The sequence below is a fragment of the Pseudopipra pipra genome, chromosome Z, assembly GCF_036250125.1.
Source record: "Pseudopipra pipra isolate bDixPip1 chromosome Z, bDixPip1.hap1, whole genome shotgun sequence".
NCBI classification, from domain to species: Eukaryota; Metazoa; Chordata; class Aves; order Passeriformes; family Pipridae; genus Pseudopipra; species Pseudopipra pipra.
In genome coordinates, this window is record NC_087581.1 from 7,689,923 (window position 1) to 7,710,341 (window position 20,419).

General features: G+C 43.7%; 2 protein-coding genes across 4 annotated transcripts in view; one reads left to right on the forward strand and one right to left on the reverse strand.

The window, feature by feature from the left end:
- LOC135407763 (protein hinderin-like) overlaps positions 1-116 on the reverse strand; it is a 42,664-nt gene extending 42,548 nt beyond the window's left edge. Inside the window, exon 1 of one of the 2 annotated variants that reach the window (XM_064643124.1) lies at positions 30-116. In XM_064643124.1, the coding sequence (XP_064499194.1) occupies positions 30-81 (52 nt within the window). In that variant the 5' untranslated portion in view covers positions 82-116. Of the gene's footprint in view, positions 1-23 lie in introns of both variants that reach the window. The other variant, XM_064643123.1, reaches the window with a different exon arrangement.
- A 143-nt stretch (positions 117-259) lies between these two features.
- TPGS2 (tubulin polyglutamylase complex subunit 2) overlaps positions 260-20,419 on the forward strand; it is a 32,415-nt gene continuing 12,255 nt past the window's right edge. The window contains exons 1-6 of one of the 2 annotated variants that reach the window (XM_064643121.1): positions 260-398; positions 5,162-5,241; positions 13,831-13,918; positions 15,139-15,270; positions 17,268-17,381; positions 19,022-19,182. In XM_064643121.1, the coding sequence (XP_064499191.1) occupies positions 326-398; positions 5,162-5,241; positions 13,831-13,918; positions 15,139-15,270; positions 17,268-17,381; positions 19,022-19,182 (648 nt within the window). In that variant the 5' untranslated portion in view covers positions 260-325. Of the gene's footprint in view, positions 399-5,161; positions 5,242-13,830; positions 13,919-15,138; positions 15,271-16,336; positions 16,450-17,267; positions 17,382-19,021; positions 19,183-20,419 lie in introns of those variants that run through there. The other variant, XM_064643122.1, reaches the window with a different exon arrangement.

The following is a 20,419-nucleotide window of genomic DNA, read 5'->3' on the forward strand; positions in this document are numbered from 1 at the left end:
CCCCGAGCCGCAGGGAAGGATACGGCCACGGCCACGGCTCCAGCAAGGACCTCCACCCTCACCGGCGGCCGCCGCCGCCATCTTGAAACAGCCGCCACTCCCCGCGCGCCTCCACCGCCCCCCCGCCGCTCGCCGCCCATTGGCTACCCCTGCGGGGGCGCGGGGTGTGCTGGGAGTCGTAGTCCTTCTGGCGCAACAGGACGAGAGCGGCGCAGCCCGGCGGAACTACCACTCCCAGCGCACCTCGCGGCTACGGGGCGACAGGAAGGATAAAAAGGCTTTGTTCGCTGCCGGGCTGGGCGGAGGTAGGAGGGTCCCGCGGAGGATGGAGGACAAACCCCCCGCCGGCATCAAGCCCTACCTGGACAAGCTCACCCTGGGCGTCACAAGGATATTGGGTGAGTGGCGGTGAGATACAGCCCCCTCCGGGGCCGGGGGCAGCCCGGGGGTGAGCTGGGGGCGGGGGGGGCCACCCAGTTGTCACGGCCCGTCTTGTGAATCGCGCAGCTGAGCAGCTCCTGCACGCACACACATACACAGAGATCCTTGTTTCTGGAGTCAGCGGCAGGAATCCCGAATCTTTCGATTTAGGAGTTTCAAAAGCATCAAAGAAGGAGAAGGTGGTGTTCTATTCAAAATTGTAGAGTCATGGAATGTTAAGGAATTGCAAGGGACCTGGAAGATCATTCAGTCCCAACTCCCTGCTGTGAGCAGGGACTCCTCCCACTAGACCAGGCTGTTCAAGGCCTTATCCAGCCTGGCCTTGAACACTAACAGGGCTGAAGCATCCACAGCCTTCCTGGGCAACCTCTGCCAGTGTCTCACCGCCCACACAGTAAAGAATTTCTTCCTGACAGCCAACATAAATTTCCCTCTTTCAGTTTGTACCCATTACTCCTTGCCCTGTCACTACAGTTCCTGGCAGACTCCCTCTCTGGCTTCCCTGTGGACCCCTTCAGAGACTGGAAAGTTGCTCTGAGGTTGCCACACAACCTTAATGCGTAAATTGTGCATAAACCCCTTTGTTGTAGTAAACCTGGCTCTGTTGCATGTGGGGTCAGCAGGGACTGTGCCCGATGGAGGGGGTTCAGTGTGGAGCAGGGCTCTGGCACAAGGCTGATCTAGGAATCTGCTCAGGATCAGCTCCCCATAAATAGTCACCCTACAGCTCATTCCCACACCGTGGGACTTGTTCCACAACATGCCCTGCTTCCCATCTCTGAGTTTTGCTCAGGTCTCAAGCCTTCTTGCATCCCCTCAGCATTCTCTGAAGTTCAGCAGGACTGCAAGGCATTCAGAGGAAGGCTTCTCAGACAAAACTTTACTCATGGCAGTGGAATCACAAGGATATGTGCAAATGTTTGCTTGTGTAAAGGATTTCAGCATTAGACCTGTCATCCCTCCGAAACTTGGGCACAGGGCTGTCCTATTTCTATCCCAAACCCTGTGTGCATCAAGATTACAAATTGCAGTCCAGAGACTTCTTCTTGTGAATTTTAAAGCCAAACGTGAGCACTGCAGTTGCCTCACCCAGCCACTGTATTGCAGGACAGCGAGTTTCATCTCATAACCCCAGTGTATCTCTGGTTGCACATGGGTTTAGATAGCTGCTCAGACAGATGAGATTAAAAGATCAGGGCTTAATACTTGCTCTGGGCTTCAGTGAGGACAGTATTTCATCCTCAGTCTCTGATCAGCATTCTCATACAGGCTTTTTATTGAATTTGCGGGGGGGTTGGAATTTGTTTGGTTGGTTTGTTTGTTTGTTTGGTTTGTTCTCCAGTTGTGAGGTCAGCATAACATTGTCATTCTGCTCTGTGAGTGGAACTGCTGGTGATCATCCATCATGGCAAATGCTTCTTTGAAGTAGTTCTTTTTAAAAAAATTACTGGCCCTGCCCTCATTTTTGCCACCCTCAGATGTATGAGATCTGTGAGATGTTAACTGTGTCCAAAAGTAATGTTGCCATATAAACTGTTTTGGGTAGGTGTGTTATCTACACCAGCAAGACATGGCAATGCAGGTTTGGCTCTTGAAAGTCCTGTAACATCCCTTTGGCATGAAGGGTGTTTCCTGGTTTGTGTTTTTTTGTTTTTCTGCCTGTCTCTCTGACAACTTCCACTGTGCAATACAGCAATGTGCATCCCAGTCCATCACAGTGATGTTTTACTCTGCTTCTTTTCTCTGTCTCTCCACTCCTTCTGGGAATTTTTTGCATTTTCTTCCAGTGAAGTAGTCCAAAGCATGTCAGCTGTGCCACCAAATTAGTTTGAATTGCTGAGCTAATTGGGAAACTTTATTAATTTGTTCATTATTCAAATAGCAAAGAGCATCTCATTCAGAAAGATGCCTTTCTCAGTAGTTAGTAAGATAGAAATATCTTACTTTAAATCTTGTGGAAGGTCTCATGAAGCCGGTAGATACTTTCTGCCTACTGTAACATAAAATCAGTAATAGACTTTTAACTCTGTTGAGTTTGTGAAACATTTTTTTTCAGGAGCTAAAAGTAATCATGTAATGAAGCTCAGCATACTCCTTTTAAGCAAGGTGCACATATAGTGTATGGGAGCTTGACACCTGATTTTCCAATACCTTTATGAACAATTGTTTATGATACCATTTCAGAAACCCTCCTTTGAACAAATTCTGTAGATTAGGTTGTGGGGGTGGGTGTTGCTTTGTTGTTTGGTTTTGGGTTTTGGTTTTTTTTTTTAACTTCTTGTCTCTGTGGAAGTCCCTACAAGAGGGAATATTTCTCACAAGCCTTATGGAGGATGTAACATAAGGGAAAAAAGAGGGACATCTTTCCCACTGCCCATATGATTCACTTTGCTGAAGTTCTGTGAGCAAGAGCAAGTTCCAGAAAGGTTGATTTTTCATAACTAAATCAGAATAGGAGGTGTTAGCTATTCTGAACTCTCTAGAGCGGGACCGTACTTCACTATTGAGTGTGTTTACTAGATAAGAACATAACTATTCAGACATTTTAAAATGATGCTGAGAGTTTATCTAACTTACAGGCAGTATCAGCAGTACTGTAAAGACTGCTAATCTTGTGATTTCTTGACTAAAAATCCTATGAATTCCTGCTTCAGCTTTGTGTCACTCCATTACATGGACTCTTTCTGATTTACACTGCAAAGTGTTTTTGGAAGCTTCCAAATGAAATGTCCTAAAAATAGGATAGAGTTTACTGTGATCTTGATTCAGAGTAATAAGCAGTGTGGAGTCACCTAGTTAAGCCTTATCATGTATCTTTAATCTAGGTGGCTTCTTCACTTCTTCCATTTGGAAGAAAAAGCAACTCATGGCAAAGTCAGCTGTTGATGTTTAAAGGGGCTCCTGTCCATACCTACTTACAGCTGTTGAATGTGGTCTTCAGATTAGCCACAGGATATTTTTAATGTAATATTCCAGCTTTTAAGATGGAATTTCTCTTTCTTTTGATGTTGGATTTGGTTCAGACCTCTTTAGAAATGGTACTTCTCTCTTTCCTAGACATCATCTTTGACTGATATGATATTTAATCTTCTGTCATCCCAGCCAAGCTGTTGTGCATGATGAATTAAACATCCCTGATGTTTTCTTTGATCACAGAAATAACAATTGCTCTGTTATTATAATCTCTTTAACTTGTCATAAGGCTTACATAGCTTAGATGGAAAGGACTGGTTAGGTCATTGATTCCACACAATTCTTTAGGAGCAGAATACAGCTGGGCAGCTTGTATTTCAGCAAGAGACAGCCTTGGACCCACCTACCAGAAGTGAAACATCAGGGTCTTCTGTATGTTGGGGGCTCCCCCTTGGCCAGACAAATCACCTAGGTGACCTACTATGATTTTACTCTTTTGCTGGTTTTTTTCTGTCTTTACCTGAGTCTTGGTTTTGTGGTGCCATGTGTTGTCCTCTAAATTATCTAATGATGTTACCAGTCAATATTTCCCATTGGAGAGTAGACTTCCTGAAACCGAGTGCCACTTGTCCACCAGCAGAACAGACAAGGGCAAGGCTACTGCTGGAATTAGAAGCCTGGCACTGAAGATAAAAAGCACACCAAAGCTCTCTAGTGCTTGCCTTTCCTGTCTAGTGCACTGTGTATGTTTTATCAGAAAGCAATTGTAATATGTGTGACTGCTTTGGGAGCCAATACTTTCACAGCAGAGCCAGTTCTTGAAAGCCCTGCATAGTGTTCACTTTTATTCTATGGCCCCATGTGCTGGGCTTGCAGTTCCCACAACAAGTTAGTGGTCTTTCTGGACCTAATCCAAGGTGAATTAACTCAGTGGGAATTGTTTCAGCTGGCTGTGGGTGAAGTAAAACATTATAAAGCACTAAGTGCAAGAGAGACTGTTCTGCCATCACATGCCTGCAGGGGTAGCACTGTGTAGATTAGTATCTTGCATTTCTATAGTGTTCTTTCCCATAAAATACTAAGATGATTTTTATAAGTTACAAGCTCACTGCTCATAACAGCTTTGCATGTGTCCAGCTGGGATTCCAGACGGCTGATGTTTGTTCACACAGCTCCCTTCATGATCAGATTCTATGTCTGTCCAAACCCACTGGATCCAGCGTTTGAATGTGCCTGTCTTTGTGGAATATGGTTGTTAGCAGTTCACAGCAGCACTGCACAGCATATTGTCCCAAGCTGAGGATATCCTACCCAACAGAAACCACAGGGAATGCTTGCAAAGAGAGATTCCTCTCTTTTAGAATTTGCCTGGGAACCCATCATTGATTTTTTTTTTCCATTAATCCTTTGCAAAAAAATCACACCTTGAATACAAAATGTGTTTATGTCATAGAATCACAGAATAGTTTGGATTGGAAGGGTCCTTAAAGGTCATCTGGTTCCAACCCTCCTGCCATGGGTAGGGATACCACTCACTAGACCCATCAGATATATCATTATATATGCATATATATCTATAAAAAAAGATTCAAAGGAAGCATTTTGTGCATCTTTAGATATCTTCATGCCAAGACATGCTGAGTACAGTTACAGACAAAAAAAAGTGACTGCTCAGTCACCAGCACAGTGCTTGTAGTCATTAATGCCTTTTCCCTGGCTGTCACTCAAATTAACTTGCAAAATTGTCTGTCTCAAAATGTTGGTGTCACTCGTGCCAGCTGCAAACATGCTCCTCTTTTCCTTTTAGAGACTTCTCCAGGAGTTGCTGAGGTGACATTTGTGGAGAAGGAGCCAGCTGAACGCCACACCATCATTTCTTGGGAGCAAGTGAGTATTTTTGTGATACAACTGCAGTGAGGTGCAGCAGCCCACAGAGAATCTCAAATGTAATGACTACCTTGTGTTTGGTCATGAGGGAGCTTGTTATCAAGTTTGATGCACAGAGGAACCTACACAGTTGTTGGGTTTTTCTTAATCCAGTTTCACTCTGTCTTTTAGGCTGTCACGTGCACCTGATCTGTTAGAGAAACATCATCAATGTACATTCAGAATGATGTCTTGAAAAAGAAATCACATAACTGTAGTAGGCAGCAACAGTGGTGACTCAGTGGGGAACAGATATTTTTCTGACTCAGATCTGAAAACATTTTCCAACTCCCTTTCAAACAAAATGAAGCAGCTCTTTGTTATTCATGGACATTAAAGGTAAAGGCCTCAAGCTGGCAAATACCACTGAGCCACCCAGTTTCTTCCAGTTATCTGTTTCTCTTTTTAGTCTCAGCAATTTGCTTCAGTTTCTCACAGCCCCTCATTCTACCTCCTCTTTGGCTAACCAACCCAGTCTTTTGGCTAAGGCATGTCCCACTGCCTGTTCTAGAAAGCTATGAAGGACACTCTGCATCATCTGACCTCACTGCATCACTCTGTGTGATCGGAGGGTTCTGAAAACTGTTGTGTGACTCTTGTGGGCAGACATGGCATTTTTACTCCCCTTTTTGAATATGCATATATATATTCAAACCTCAATCCCACGGCCCTGGTGGAATAACTGCTTTGTAGGTGTCACTCACATGTAGGAAAGGGACAGCAGAAGCTGTCTGGCCTTTGGAAAGCGGCATGGCAGAGGATGGAGTTGAGTGAATCATTCTCCCTCTACTCCAACCCCAGCTATAGTCCGTTCTCCCAGAGAATCTGCTCTTATTACCACTGCTCTTGTTACCACTGCATAAAATAACTTTTGCTTGGACACTTTGCTATTTACAGGGTTTTCCTAAACAGTAAGGAAAGGCCTGGCCCTAGTTTTGGTAATGCCCTATCCCAATTAGTGACATTTATCAAGAATTTATATACCCAAGTCAGAATATGTGTGATGTAAACGTGTGTTACTTGCTGAAATTTGTCCAGTAGCCAACTGGTCTGGGAGAAATGTCCGGTTTTTCAGGTTTGTGTAAACTGATTCCTGATTTACTGTAGCTGTTGTTCAGATGTTGGATTAACTGGGCTGGGAAGGTCTGAGACACCATGACTGAGCCAGCTCAGGTCTGGGAGCAGCAGAGTGACCTTTGCTCACTCTTCTGTTGAGTGGAGAGGATGCTTCTCCCAGACACAGTGTTGCTCTCATTTTCAGGTGCTGCTTCTCCTCCAAACTAAAATGAGTTTCTTTGAAAACTGAGCTGTTCTTGTAAAACCAGACTTTGAAATGCTGTAGCCAAAGCACTTCATTCCTGAGATGTCAAAACAAAATTTCAGTTCCCACCCCCCCGCCACTGATGGACTAAGTCAATTGTGAAAGTGAATGTTGAAAATTAAGTGGATATAGTTGAGCTGGACTGCTAATAATGAGGGTTTGGCTACCTGTTTCTTTGGTGTTGGTTCCAGTTGCGTTGACAAATAAAATTTCCCTTCTCAAATTAAAAGGTAACTTTTTTTTTTTACTTTTTTTTTCCTTGAGCTTTGGGGATGAAGTCTGATATCTACCCTAGTCCACACAATTGCAGGACAAAAATGCAATAAGTGATGATTAAGTGCAATGCATTCAGCACCTCACAAGGCCCTTTCAGAATGAACTTTTATTTACTTTTCCTCAAACTTACCCTTCTTGATTTTTAATACAGTGTTCACTTTTATCACTGTGAAGTTTTTTTGAGCCACTAGGTGGCAATACTTATGCACAGAATAATTTCTTCGTAGTTGAGATTTTTAACAAGGTCTTTTAGTTCTCCTCTATGTCTTTGCTTATGAAAGTATTTGCAGAATTTTTTCTGTGATATAGGGAAAACTGGTCAAGCTGTTCCCAGGCAGAAAGAGCTGTTAATTCTTACACTTCAGGAAACCAATCCTGAAATCAATCCTGAATAATTTATTGGAAGTCAGCACACTCACAAAAATACTTAAAGTACATGATTGTCAAGTGTTTACATCGCTTCCCCAAAACTTTTAAGCAGTTCAATATATTTCAATAAAAACAGATAATTTTTCAACCTTTCTTGATACTTAGACCTACCAAGATGTTACCTTTTTCCCAGGAAAAGGAGACAAGCAATAGGAGAGGGAGTAGAGACAGTTACCTGGTTAACAGAACTCCAGTGGTAATAACTCCAGTGTATGTTGTCCTATGAACCCTTTTCCACTCCTAAAATTAGGCTGGCAATGGCTCTGCTCCCCTCCACATGCAGTTTTTAAAAGTAGGTATTATACTAAAATATTGCTAGGAGGCACTCTGATGCAGTGGCTGAATCACAATTTCTTTTTTGCCTCAACCAGAATTAAAATGAGTCACCCACATAATTGTTCTGGTTTTCATAGGGGACATGGAGGTACCAGAGCTCAGCACCACAACAGGCCAAGCAAACTGAACAGAGTAGTTTTGGCTTTTCCTCTGTTTGACTTCTTAGCAGTGTCTGAGCTGCCCCTGGCTGGCTGTAATTGATCCCTGCCCATCACATTGCTGTAGTTTTGATATTCTACAAGTCTGCATAGGAAATTTGTTGTTTCTCCTTGTGTATTTTGTCTACAAAGATTTAATTTTCTGTAATAAAGCCATAAAAAGCCCTCAAGCAGTCTAGTGCTTTCCTGTTATAGACTATCTTAGGCTGTCAGACAATTTAGAAACTCTCTCTGCCTGTAAATCTCAGTGGGAACTGCCCTGGTGGTTTCTCGCTATCCTAGAAGTGATAGAATCATTAAAGTTGGAAAAGACTTCTAAGATCATCAAGTCCAACCATTAATGTAGTACCATCATGTTCACAACTTAACTATATCTCCAAGTGCCACATCTACACACCCTCTGACCACTTCCAGGAATGGTGATTCCACAGTTCCTGAGCAGCCTTTTTTCAATGCCTGACCAGCCTTTCCTGGCACAGCCTGAGGCCATAATCTCTTGTCCTTCTCAGTTGTTATCTGGGAGAAGACCCTGACCCCCACCTGGCTTTCAGGTACTTTCAGTATCTTTTAGGGAGTTGTAGAGAGGGATAAGGCCTCCCCTGAGCTTTCTTTTCTCCAGGCTAAACGCCCCTTGGTCCCTCAGCTGCTCATCATCAGACTTCTCCAGACTTTCCCCAGTTCTGTTCCCTTCTCTGGACACACTCCAGCACCTCAATGTCTTTCTTATCATAGGGGGCCAAAACTGAACACACAATTCAAGGTGCAGCCTCACCAGTGCCCAGTACAGAGGGACAGTCACTGCCCTGCTGCCCACACTGTTGCTGACACAGGCCAGGGGCCATTGGCCTTCTTGCCCACCTGGGCTCACTCTGGCTCCTGTTCAGCCACTGCCATCCAGCACTCCGAGGTCCTTTCCCACCAAGCAGCTTTTCAGCCCCTCTGCCCCCAGCCTGGAGCACTGCAGGGGGGTGTTGTGACCCAAGGGCAGGACCCAGCACTTGGCCTTTGGTTGGCCTCAGCCCATTGATCCAGCCTGTCCAGATCCCTCTGCAGAACCTTCCTACCCTCCAGCAGATCAACTCTCTCACCCAACTTGGTGTTGTCCTCAAATCAATGGAGGGTGCTCTTGATCTCCTTGTCCAGATTATCAATAAAAGCAATAAACAGGGATGACCCAGCAGTGAGCCCTGGGGAACACCACTAGTGACTGGCCCCAGCTGGATGTAATTCCATGCACCGGCACTCTCTGGGCATGGCCATTAGCCAGCTTTTTAGCCAGGGAACAGAGCATCCATCCAAGCCAGGAGCAGCCAGTTTCTCCAGGAGAATTCTATGTGAAACGTCCAAGAAGTCAACATCCACAGCCTTTCCCTCATTCACTGAGCAGGTCACCTTGTCATAGAAGGAGATCAGGTTGGTGAAGCAGGACTTGCCTTTCCTAAACCCCTGCTGGCTGGGCCTGATCCCCTGGTTCTCCTGTGTGTGCTGTGTGATGGCACTCAGAATGATCGTTCCATGACCTTCCCCAGCACCAAGGTCAGACTGACAGACCTGTAGTTCCCTGGGTCCTCGTTTGAACCCTTCTTACACAGAATCTAGGAACCTCCTAGGCTGCTCCCTCTCTACTGTATTGTGTTTCCAGCAGACATCTGGAAAGTCACCCTGTAGTGGTTTAGTTTTTTAGGCCTTCCTGGTGGCCAAGTCGGAACTAGGAAGTGGCCATGTTCCCAGTATTCCCTATGATTTTTTTACTTAAGCCAGAGTATAAATAAGACGGAGAGAAAAGCCTCTTCCTCTCTTCTGGCAAGGTTTGGAGACAGCAGACTCCCACAGCCAGTCTCGCTCGTGTGGGGGAGCTGAGGCCTGGTCGGGCCTACAGGGCCTGTTGTTTCTGCCGATGCAGGGTCCGGTAGCGTGGCAGCGGCGTTTGGTGCGATTGTGTATCTCAAGGAAAGTATTAAAATTTTCTTTGACTAGTTCTTTATTGAGTGCGTATACCTGTTTTTAGGTTTTTTTTTGTTTTGTCCCTTTTCCCTTTCCCTTTGGGGGTGTTGGGGGTTTCTTTCTCATGTGTATATAGTCTTTGTAATTGAATATAAATGTAATATAAGTGTAAATATATTTATATATTGCTTTAGCCCTCTTATTTCGGGTCTCTTGGGTTTTTTTCATTTTTCCCTTGGTTTTTTGGGGGGAAGCTTTTGCTGTGGTTTTGGAGACTTGGCAGGGAGCCAGCTCCAAACCACCACACACCCTCACTGCTTCTACCATACGTATCTCTTTTTGACTCAAAAGTATGCATGCAGGCGTGTGCATGTTCAAGGGTCCTTCTTGGCATCCTTCTTGTAATGTCCTCCCTTAGCATTAGGCAAACCTCCCATCCCTTATCCCCAGGAGCACAGGATCTGCCATCTTGAGCCTGTCTTGTGGCTCTGACTATAGGAGAGACGGGGAAGTGGATCCAGCAGCATCCAGCCTGAGGAAACCTGTGTTTCTTCAACCTGCATAATGGGGAAGAGGTTCGAGGACTTTGGGGAGGAGTAAATAGTGCTTCTTTCACAGTGTTTCTCCTTCTGTTGGGCCTTATAATATTCTAATTAAAAACCTGGCTGCACAACAACATCCTCAAGAGAATTGTTAAATCCTCTTCTCTGCAGCAGGGAATCAGGTCTACCCCAGCCTCAGAAAATTAAAGCATCATGATCTCCTTGGAGCCCTCTAGGTTTATGAAAGGTGCAACAAGAACGTCTCAGCATGTTACACAAGTTAACATTCATATTCACTAGCAGCTAAGACAGACCAGTCATGAAACTGCAGCATGTCAGGAAGAGAGGAGGGTGGCTGCTGATGTGCTCTGCTGCTTGCAAGCCCTGAGAAGAGACATAAATGCCTTCCTTTTGTCCTCAAAATTTGGGTAAAAAGTGACATAAATGCTTTCCTTCTCACCCTAGAAGTTGAATAAAAGTCATTCATTTTTTTTTAGAAAAGTCTCTCCAGAGCTCTGTGTTTTGATTGCTTTCCATTTCTTTAGTATATTTGCTTGAGAGGTATTGTTTCAACAGTGCCTTAAGTAAATTGCCATATGTCAGGGTTCTAGCTCTGGAGCCAGTGCTGTTCAGGTCTTGGAAGCAAAACAAGCCTGATTCTAATATTTTTCTCTGTCTTCTGTGGACTGTGCTTTCTTGGGAGACTACTTGGGGGTATTCTGGAGAACAAACAAAAGGAATAGACCTCACACACCATACTGGGCACTTGGGATATTTTGTTTTATGAGCTGATGAGTGTAATCAAATGACTGGAGTGAAAACAGCTGCTTGCCAGGGCTGTGGTTAAACCACTTCTGGCACGTTATTAGGAATAGTGTATTTTATGGGGCTGGAGAGCACAGTCCTTAAAACTACCAGTTGAACAGGAGGAATATAGAGTTTGATAAGCCACTTTTAATATATAGTGGCTTGTTTGCCTGACTCTGCTGTCAGATCATCACTGTTCTGATGTCATGTGGTCATGTGACTAAGTATAATATGACAGAACAATCCATCTTTTCTATGAGATGAGAGAGATGGGTATTAGCGAAGCTTTCTATTTACTAGTATTTTCCTGTAGACCCCATATCTGCATTTCCCACCCATATATTTTGCACCATCATTTGGAAACTCATGCAAAGGGACATGGTTGGGAGAATCCTGAAATAAACTGGGAGGGCAGCCACCTGGAGAAACATGCACATGTTGATCTTTCCATTCAGAAAAAGAGGATTCAGAGCAGAAGGCCTGTTCAGATGTGATTTTTACCTTGCCTTAATCAGCTATATTTGCTAAATTGGTCTGTGCCTGAGTTGTGGTAGTATTTATCTGGATACTACCATGGAAGTTTTAAAATCTTAGATTTTTCACAATTTTTCACAATGGATCTGGTTCTCCTGCTTGGAGAATAACAGCCACTGAAGTCAGATGGGCTGTTTGCATATGTGTTTTTACTGCTGAGATAGATTATTTAAAATTGGGGGATTTGAAACAGATTGAAAGTGCCATGTAAACTTTTGTACACTTCTGAGGCCTTGTAGCAGGTCTGTCTCTCTGTTTCTTCATAGTTTTAGCCCTAGTCACTGTGCTTACAGCTACAGCTTGAAATTGGAAGTGATGAAAGGACAGCATGAAATTATAAATATTTAGGACTGAGAACCCACAGAAGAAGGTGTGTTTGTGAAAGGCATTTTAAGAACTTCAGATATGTCCATGTGGTTTAGTAATCTCCTTAAACTTACCACCAGGGCCTCAGCCATCAGCAGGCTCTTATCAAAGGATGATAAATTCTTCTCAAAACAAAGTCTCTACAGTATCAGTTTGTCTGCTTTAATACCTGTAGACCCTGAATATTTTCCCTGCCTGAGTTAGGAAAGCACTGTGCAAGTGACCAGACGGCTTGACGAGGCAGGTAAAGTGACCTGTCCTATTTCAAGCTGCAAAACCATTAATATCTGGGACTCGTCAGTAGTAGTCAGCCAACATAAATGGATATGCTTAGAAAGAAAGTTAACAGGCAGGAGTGAAGGTTATGTGCAGGTTAGGGGGTCCTGCACAGTGTGTACACCCCCAATTTAGGGGACAGAGAGTGTAACAACCCAAAGAAAGTGGCTGTGAATAAGGCTTTAACAAGCAGAAGGGCTGCCCTTGTCCCAGGGGAGGGAGGGGAAATGAACAGGAGGAGACTCGCACCCATGCTCATGCCAGCCACTGATGACCAGAGGCCAGCATTGCAGCTGGATGCACAGCTGGCAGGTAGCTCCTACTGGAGAGATGCTTTGAGGCAACATCAGGAAAGATAATTGGATATGTACAAGTTGCAGATGTGGGGGAGAATCTGATCAGCTTCTCTCTTTACCAGAGCTACATGAACTGCATGTGCATCTTTCTTTCCCTTAGATACTGGTTACCAGAATATTCTGTCTTTATTTAATGCAACTTTTCCACAAGGAGAATAATGCAGCCCTTGGACAAGTCAATGCAGAGATTGTGGAATTGCATCATTGGAGACTATTCTGAGTTTTGGGCTCTGATCCTTTTGGAGTCTTGAGTGTGACAATATTTTAAATGTGAACTCTCTTGAATCTTTCTCAGTCAGTTTTTTCTCCAAAACAATTACAGACAAAACAACAGGTAACTCTTGTAGTCATACGTGTTGCTTGTCTTCTTAAAACTGGCAGGCTTCTGTCCTGTTTCATTTTGTGTTCTTGATGCTTCAGCAGGAGCAGAGGGTCACTGGTCTGCAACCAGTCTTGTCACCAGGAGCAGGGCCTGCAATCGCCTATAGCTCTTTGGGATTCTTTTTGTTCCAAGGATTAAGCCTTTATCCTTCCTTCCTCGTATTTGCTGCTTAACTAAAGAGTCTAAGTTAAGAAATAACTTCCATAATCAAGACAGGTACAGGAAATGGGTTGTGGTTCCTAGAACTCCAGCTCACTGGAGTTGCTTCTGTCATTGTTGACTCAAAAGGAAGCAGGCTTAGGAGCCCCAGCCAAGTGCTGAAGTTTGGAGGGGTGAAGCCAGACCAGCAGGTTTGTGAGTCTGGCTCTGCATGTGTTTGCACACATACTTTTTGTTAAGTGAAACATAGAATCCGCCTGATTATGTGCAACTTTTGAATCTACACTTCTCTCACCAACTTGGAACTGAAATCCCTCAGGAGAGTGTCCTTATGCTAATATCGTGTGTGCTGTAGTGGAACAGATAAGTTTAGTCTGATTTCACTCAAAGCAAGATTATATGTTGTCTCAGTTGGGGAACAATGGTGTAATATTCTTCTGATGACTAACTGCTCATTGTGAAATTTTCCCAGGTCACCTTTGTAAATACAGTAGCACAGACCCAAGAAATACACAATTTTCTCTGAGGCTTTAGAATGAGATATTTGAGTCATCTTGCAGTTAAAAAATTTGGTAGCAAATATTTCTGTACTGTGTTTCAGTTGAACTTCGGGTTTGAGGCATGATACAGTGTTTTCCCATAACACTTTGATTGTGATCTGCAGAAAAACTCCTGCATATTGCCAGAGGATTTAAAAAACTTCTATCTGATGACCGATGGCTTCCAGATGACCTGGAGTGTGAAGACTGATGGTGAGTCAACATGTTCCTCTCCACTGATACCCTCATTGCATTGCAGCCAGTCTTTCCTTTGCAGAACCTATTTAATTTCAAGCTTACTTTCTGAACAGTGAATACACATCTCTCAGTATCCTGCATTAGTTTTAGCAAAAACCCAGGTACCAAGTCATTCTGAATTAAAAATTAGCACCATTCCTTAACTTGCAAATAAACAAAGTAGTTTATTTCTACTAGACAGCTTGATCAGTGACTACAGAAATCTGACCCCTGAATTAAGAGTTATAAAAGGCAGTTCTGCATGGGATTGTAGACTATTTTAGAGATGTCCTGGTAAGGAAAAAAATATGACTGCCCATCAGAGGTCCCTTCTTGATGCAACAGGACAAAATCTATTACTTAAGTGTTCTGGACTCTCACAGAAGAGGTGCAGACACTGAAAATGGCAAGAAGTCAAACAACTACTCATGACATAAATACTGTTCTGTAATACACTGGCCATCTGTTGACACTCACATTTAGGTATGTAATTTAAATCTCATGCCTTAACTCCCTCCGTAGTTCATGGAGGGAGAAGCAGCTATAGCTCATTATCCCATCATAAAGCAGTAGGAGTAGGAACCTCTGACAATGTCTCTTTCTCATTAAAAAGTATATGCTGGAGCCTGGTTCCACTTTCCAATGCTAAAGTTAGAGCTCCATTGTCCATCCTTGTTCATTCTGCAGTTATTATCCAGGTTCTCATTGCCCTCAAGCAAGGCTGTCAAATTGGGCTATGGACACTTCCTTACTTCAGGAGGTGGGTGTCAAATACAGTGTGTCTTAGTTTAACAAGATTGCAACTTAGAAATTAAGAGACTTCAGGTGGAAGTGTGGAAAAGGACAGAGTCTTCCTCAGGAAGTGAAATTTCGTTTCAGAGACAGCTCACATCAGGGCTTTAGCACCTGCAGTGACTTCCATCATGTTTCAAGTGGGATTTGCTGTGTTGTGACCTCTGAAGAGTTTTGTTTTCAGGGCTCACAAGCGTACAGAGTCCAAGGCAGCTCACATAACTGTCTTGTTTGAGCAAGCATCCAACAGTGCCTTCTGAGATCCATCACACTGACACATGGCTGAGCAGGGTGACTTGTTGACTTGATGCTGTTAGAAAGGTTTGGGTTGATGTGTGGAGGAACAGAAATACCTCCTATGCTTTCCTGACACTAGATGTGGTTAACAATGAGTCTTATTGCAGATACTCCCATGCCTCTGGGCTCCATGGTGATTAACAGCATCTCACAGCTGTGTCGGCTCGGGGGCTCCTCCATGTACACCCTGCCCAATGCTCCAACCCTCGCCGACCTGGAAGATGACACGGACGAGGAAGGTAAGGCCTGTTAACAGGATGGAAAATGTGCTCTGTGTCATCCCTTTTCCTCTATTAGAGTAGTATTAGGATATAGGGCATGGATAGGTGAGCAGTGACCCCTTGCACAGACCCCCTCCAACCTAGCCTTAAGCACTTCCAGGGATGGGGCATCCATGGGAAATCTGTTCCAGTGCCTTACCACCATCATAGTAAAGAACTTTTTCCTAATATCCAGTCTAAACCTACTCTCTATCAATTTGAAGCCATTCCCCCTTGTCCTTTCTCTACATGCTCTTGTAAAAAGTCTCTCTTCATCTTCCTTGTAGGCTCCCTTCAGGTACTGGAAGACTCCTATTAGGTCACCTTCTCTTTTCCAGGATGAACAATCCCAATTCTCTTAGCACCTCAGCTAAGCCCTGTGGCAGTGGAATTGGAAGGAGGTGATCTTTAAGGTTCCTTCCAACCCAAACCATTCTGTGATTCTGTGATTTTTTGTCTTCTGGGCTGGATCTATTATGTATCTTATTAGTCCCCTACAGCCTCAACAGGCAGATCCGTATGCTGTGAATATCATGGGGATTGCTGATGCTGCCAGTCGTTAGTGTTACTTGTATTCTCTTTTAGCAACCTGTCAGCCCTCTTATTCTGCCTTTTCCCTGTTTAAACTTTTATCTGAGTCTTCCTCTGGTGATTCAGCTTCCAAAGTCTTTGTGTGCTTATGGTGTTACATGAACAAAAGATAACGGGTTTTGTCTTGGTAATGAAAGTACAGCTGGAATGGGAAAAGTAACTGGTAAATACATGTAACTGTGAGGTTGCAGTGGAAAGTGTGTGTTTCCAGACTGCCTAAAATGCTGGGAATACTGCTATTTGGAGAGAAGAAAAAAGAAGAAAAAGGCCCACTCACTTTTTTAAGAGCTTTTCCAGTCTAACAAGACTGGAAAAATTAAGAGGATAGGAACAGAGCCAGGTGTCATGCCAGTTTTTTTTAAAAAGTGCTATTTGATTTCAATCTTATCCCTGCATCTCTACAGTTCTTCTAGCTTCTAAATGTGGCTGAAAATTTCTTCTTGTCACATTCCAGCTTGACTGCAGTCCTGATCTTCTAACCATTGTAATGAAATGCACCAATTTCTACTTCCACTCAGTGACTCAAACCTCCAGTGATACACTTATAAGGTACACTGAGAAAAAAGTTACATCCCCACAGAAGTTCTCATCCTGACTTTAATGGAAAATTCTTCTGGAGAGTACAGCTCTTATGTCCCACTTCTTCCCCATCAGCTTTAGATTTCAGAATTTCATTCCACAAGAACTTGCAGCTTCACAGTCCCAAAATGGTGCTGTAGAAATGCTCTGTGGTGGTTGGGGGTCCCAAGTTGAATATGAGTCAGACATGGTTGTTGAAAGGGCTGATGTCACACTGGAATGTATGGAGAAATATGTGTCTACAAGTTCCTTAAAGTCTTCTGTCAAGAGAAAAGAATAAAGTGTTCTCCCTGTCCTCCTTAGAAAAAAATGTAATTAGGGCAGCAAAGGAATAGTAGATGTAACAGAGATAATGGACTTCCAGTGCAATAAGGAAGATTCCGGATCCATGAGGAAAACTTCAAAGTGATAACTGATGGATTTGGATTGACTGCCTGTAAACTGTGCCATCTCCAGCACTGGAGAACTTTAAGAAAAGATTAGATAAACCTCAGGAGTGACATCTGTAAAGCTGGTCTTGCTTTATGCCAGGGAAGGACTAGAAGCCAGTTGTTGTCTGTTTTCAGCCATCTGAATTTGACTCTGTGGTTTGTTTTCCTACCAGATAAAAATTTTTCTCATTTTTTTTTTAGTTTTATTTTAAACATAGAGAACTTAATAATTTCCAGGAAACATAAATATAATAGTTTGCTTTAGTTCTTCCTCAGGTGATTTATTCACAGATATCAAATAGGTTGACTCTTTGCAACTGAGTCACAGTCAGTTTCCCAAACATGTTTCATGAAATTTTTTTTTGTTTGTTTCAGGTAATGGAGACAAACCAGAGAAGCCACACTTTGATTCTCGTAGTCTTATCTTTGAATTAGACCCATGCAACGGGAATGGGAAGGTCTGTCTTGTTTATAAACATGCTGAACCAGGTAAGACTGAAGAGAGAAAAGCTATCTGTCTCTTGTTGTGGATTGTATCTGGAGGCCACACTTGAAGAATTATGTTAGATTTCTGATCTTCTTTGTAATTAATAGATGAAACTTTTACTAGGGTGTCCCGTGTCCACTGAAGTCAGGGGCTAAACCTTACAGAGACTTAACTAGAGCTAACATTTTCACTCCTTTTAACGTTGGAGTCTGAGTTATAATTTCTGCATGTACATGTGGCCTACATACAGTGTTGACTTAATACAGAGCTCCACTAATCTGTCTCTGGTTACCTCCATGTCTTGGAACAAAGCTCTTACATTTTTATGAGAATGGGTATATCTCTGCTTAGAAACAAGGGGTAGATGGTAAAAAAAAGGCCTTAGCTGACTGAGACAGGCTTAGACTGGTTCTTCCACCTTGTACATGGATGCAGAGCCTCCAGGTGCTAACTAGGTCAAAATGGGGCAGGAAGGGTGGAACAAGAGGGTAAGAGATGGGAGCTGAGCTGTTTCTTGTGACAGATGTGCAGATAACTGTTATCAGTGAGTGAGTAGAGAAACACCCAAGGCACTTGTGAAGTAGGTGGCATAAGACAGTGCACAGGTCACTTGGTGTATGTGTGTTTACAGTGTAGGGCTGTGCAATTGCAATATGTATGTTCTCAAGAAAAATCCTCAGTTATTATCTTGTGTCTTTCATTGGGTGTGACTACAGCTCCCAAGGCAGTACGTTCTTACTTGTCCCCTTGCCTTCCAGTGTCAGTGATTTCAGCACATGCAGTGGATGACCTGTGCAAGGAGAGGGAGCGTTGGGTATGGGGGTCGATGGCAGTGTAGGGGACAGTCTGTTTAACTGGCAGTGTTCAGCATCTTGGTTTCCCAAGAAAGAAAAAAACTTCTTTTTATGCTACAAGGGATGTTGCCACTAGAGAAATACTTGATCACTGTGGAAGGATTTTGAAAAATGTGTTTTTGTTGGCAGCACACACTCCCATGACTTCCAGACTCTGGACTCTATTCAGTAATCCAGATGACTGACAATTGAGTTAGCTGCTTTTTACTTTGTGGGGCAGATAAATGTTTGCCATAATTGTACTTTGAACATATACTACAAAAGCTGCTGATGTCCAGGAATGTTCCATCTAGTGTATCAGTCCCAGGCTGGGAAAGGATTCATTGTCCAAGACACAGCCAAACAAATACATCATGCAATGGGTGAGCAACTGGCTCACAGGTTGGGCACAAAAGGTTGTAGTGAATGGGGTCACTCAAGCTGGTGACTGGTCATTAGTGGGGTTCTGCAGGGCTCCATCTTAGGCCCAGTTCTCTTCACTGTCTTCATAAACAGCTTGGACACAGGACTGGAAGGTACACAAAGTAAGTTTGCCCATGATGCTAAATTGAGAGGAGCTGGTGTCTCCCCCGAAGACAGGGAGGCTTTGCAGAGAGACCTTGACAAATTAGAGGTCTGGTCAATCACCAACCATATGAAGTTTAACAAGGGCAAGTACTGAATTCTGTGCCTGGATGTAAATAAAACCACCCTTCTGATGAGTTCGTTGTGTCTCCCACCTGACAGTGGCCAGATGTTAATCTTATCACTGCAAAGCAATAGTGTAACTTGTGCTTGTTTTGTTCTAGTTGTCTCCCCAGACACAGAGATATGGTTCCTGGACAGAGCTCTGTATTGGCATTTCCTCACCAAAACCTTCACAGCCTACTACCGCCTGCTCATCACCCACCTGGGTCTCCCACAGTGGCAATACGCCTTCACCAGCTACGGGGTCAGCCCCCAGGCTAAGGTAGGACAGCAGGGTCCAGCATCTCAGTTTTTTGCTAAGCACAGACTGGAGAAACATCTTCCCACCTTTTGACAAGCAGTCTGTAGCCCCAGCAGGGCCCTCCCTGCTGAGCCACTGAAGGGACCACGAGTCTTTTCCCAATAGCTTGTTAACGGTCACTTGTTTCACAGTAAAACTAATATTATGTTAACCCTGCTTTTGTCACCTAAGTCAGGCCCTACCCTCGACCTCTAATAGCATGTGGTAGAACCCTGATTATTTCTTTGCCTTCTTGATCCTGAAGCAAACCTCCATTCCATGGATGCTGGGAACTGAGGGGAGATGTTCATCCCCATAGCTGTGTAAGATTTGTCTAGATCAGTTTTCTGGGCATACCACTGAACAAGAGCCTAATGCTGCCTGGGTGGAGAGGGAAGTCCAGGTACACATTAGACAAAATGACAGATGAAGACCTTGAGCCTTGCCAATAATATTAATTCCTTTTCACCCTCCTCAGGCATGAAGGGATGCCTTCATACAAATTATGCTCAAAAAGGTGCAATTTAAATGCCAGCAGTCCTAGAAGTAGTTATAGAAGAGCTCTAGGTAAAGCCTTGTGACTATTCCAGCCCCTTATTATTATTAAAATTGCTGTTCTGCTATGCCTAAATCCTGCTATTAGAGGCTTCTGCTATTCCTCTGTGTTTGACCAAGCCTTCAGCCCTAACCCTGCTTCCATCGTGTGAGAGGTCAGGGAATGGAGCTGACAATCCTACTGAACACAAGCCAGTGCAGTGTCTGCGCACATTGTCAAGGTCTCAGTGAGTGTCCTGCACTTCCCCTAGAGGTGACAGCTGTCCTGCCAGCGTGGCACTCCTTGGTCCTGTGTGCACATCGAAATTACTTGCTAAAATCACTGCCGACTTCCCATCAATCAGTGGCTGTAGAAACTGGTTCTTTTTATTTCTGTCTTCCCTGTTACACTGCACTGTACTTCATCAGCCCAGGCTGTGTACGTGGTACTGTAGTGTATGCCTGTGACCTGCTTTTCTCTAGCTTTCCTGCTATAAATATTTTATTATGTTCAGTATATTCGCAAACCTTAAGTGAAATTATTCATATATTCCCTAATCATTTCCAGCCCCTGTTAGTTAAAATCCTGGTGCATTAACCATTATAATTTTTAAAGTTTTTAAGGGAGTATTTAAAGCTGTTTTCCACTAAGCAGTACATGAATAGGCTGCTATCTAAATTTTGG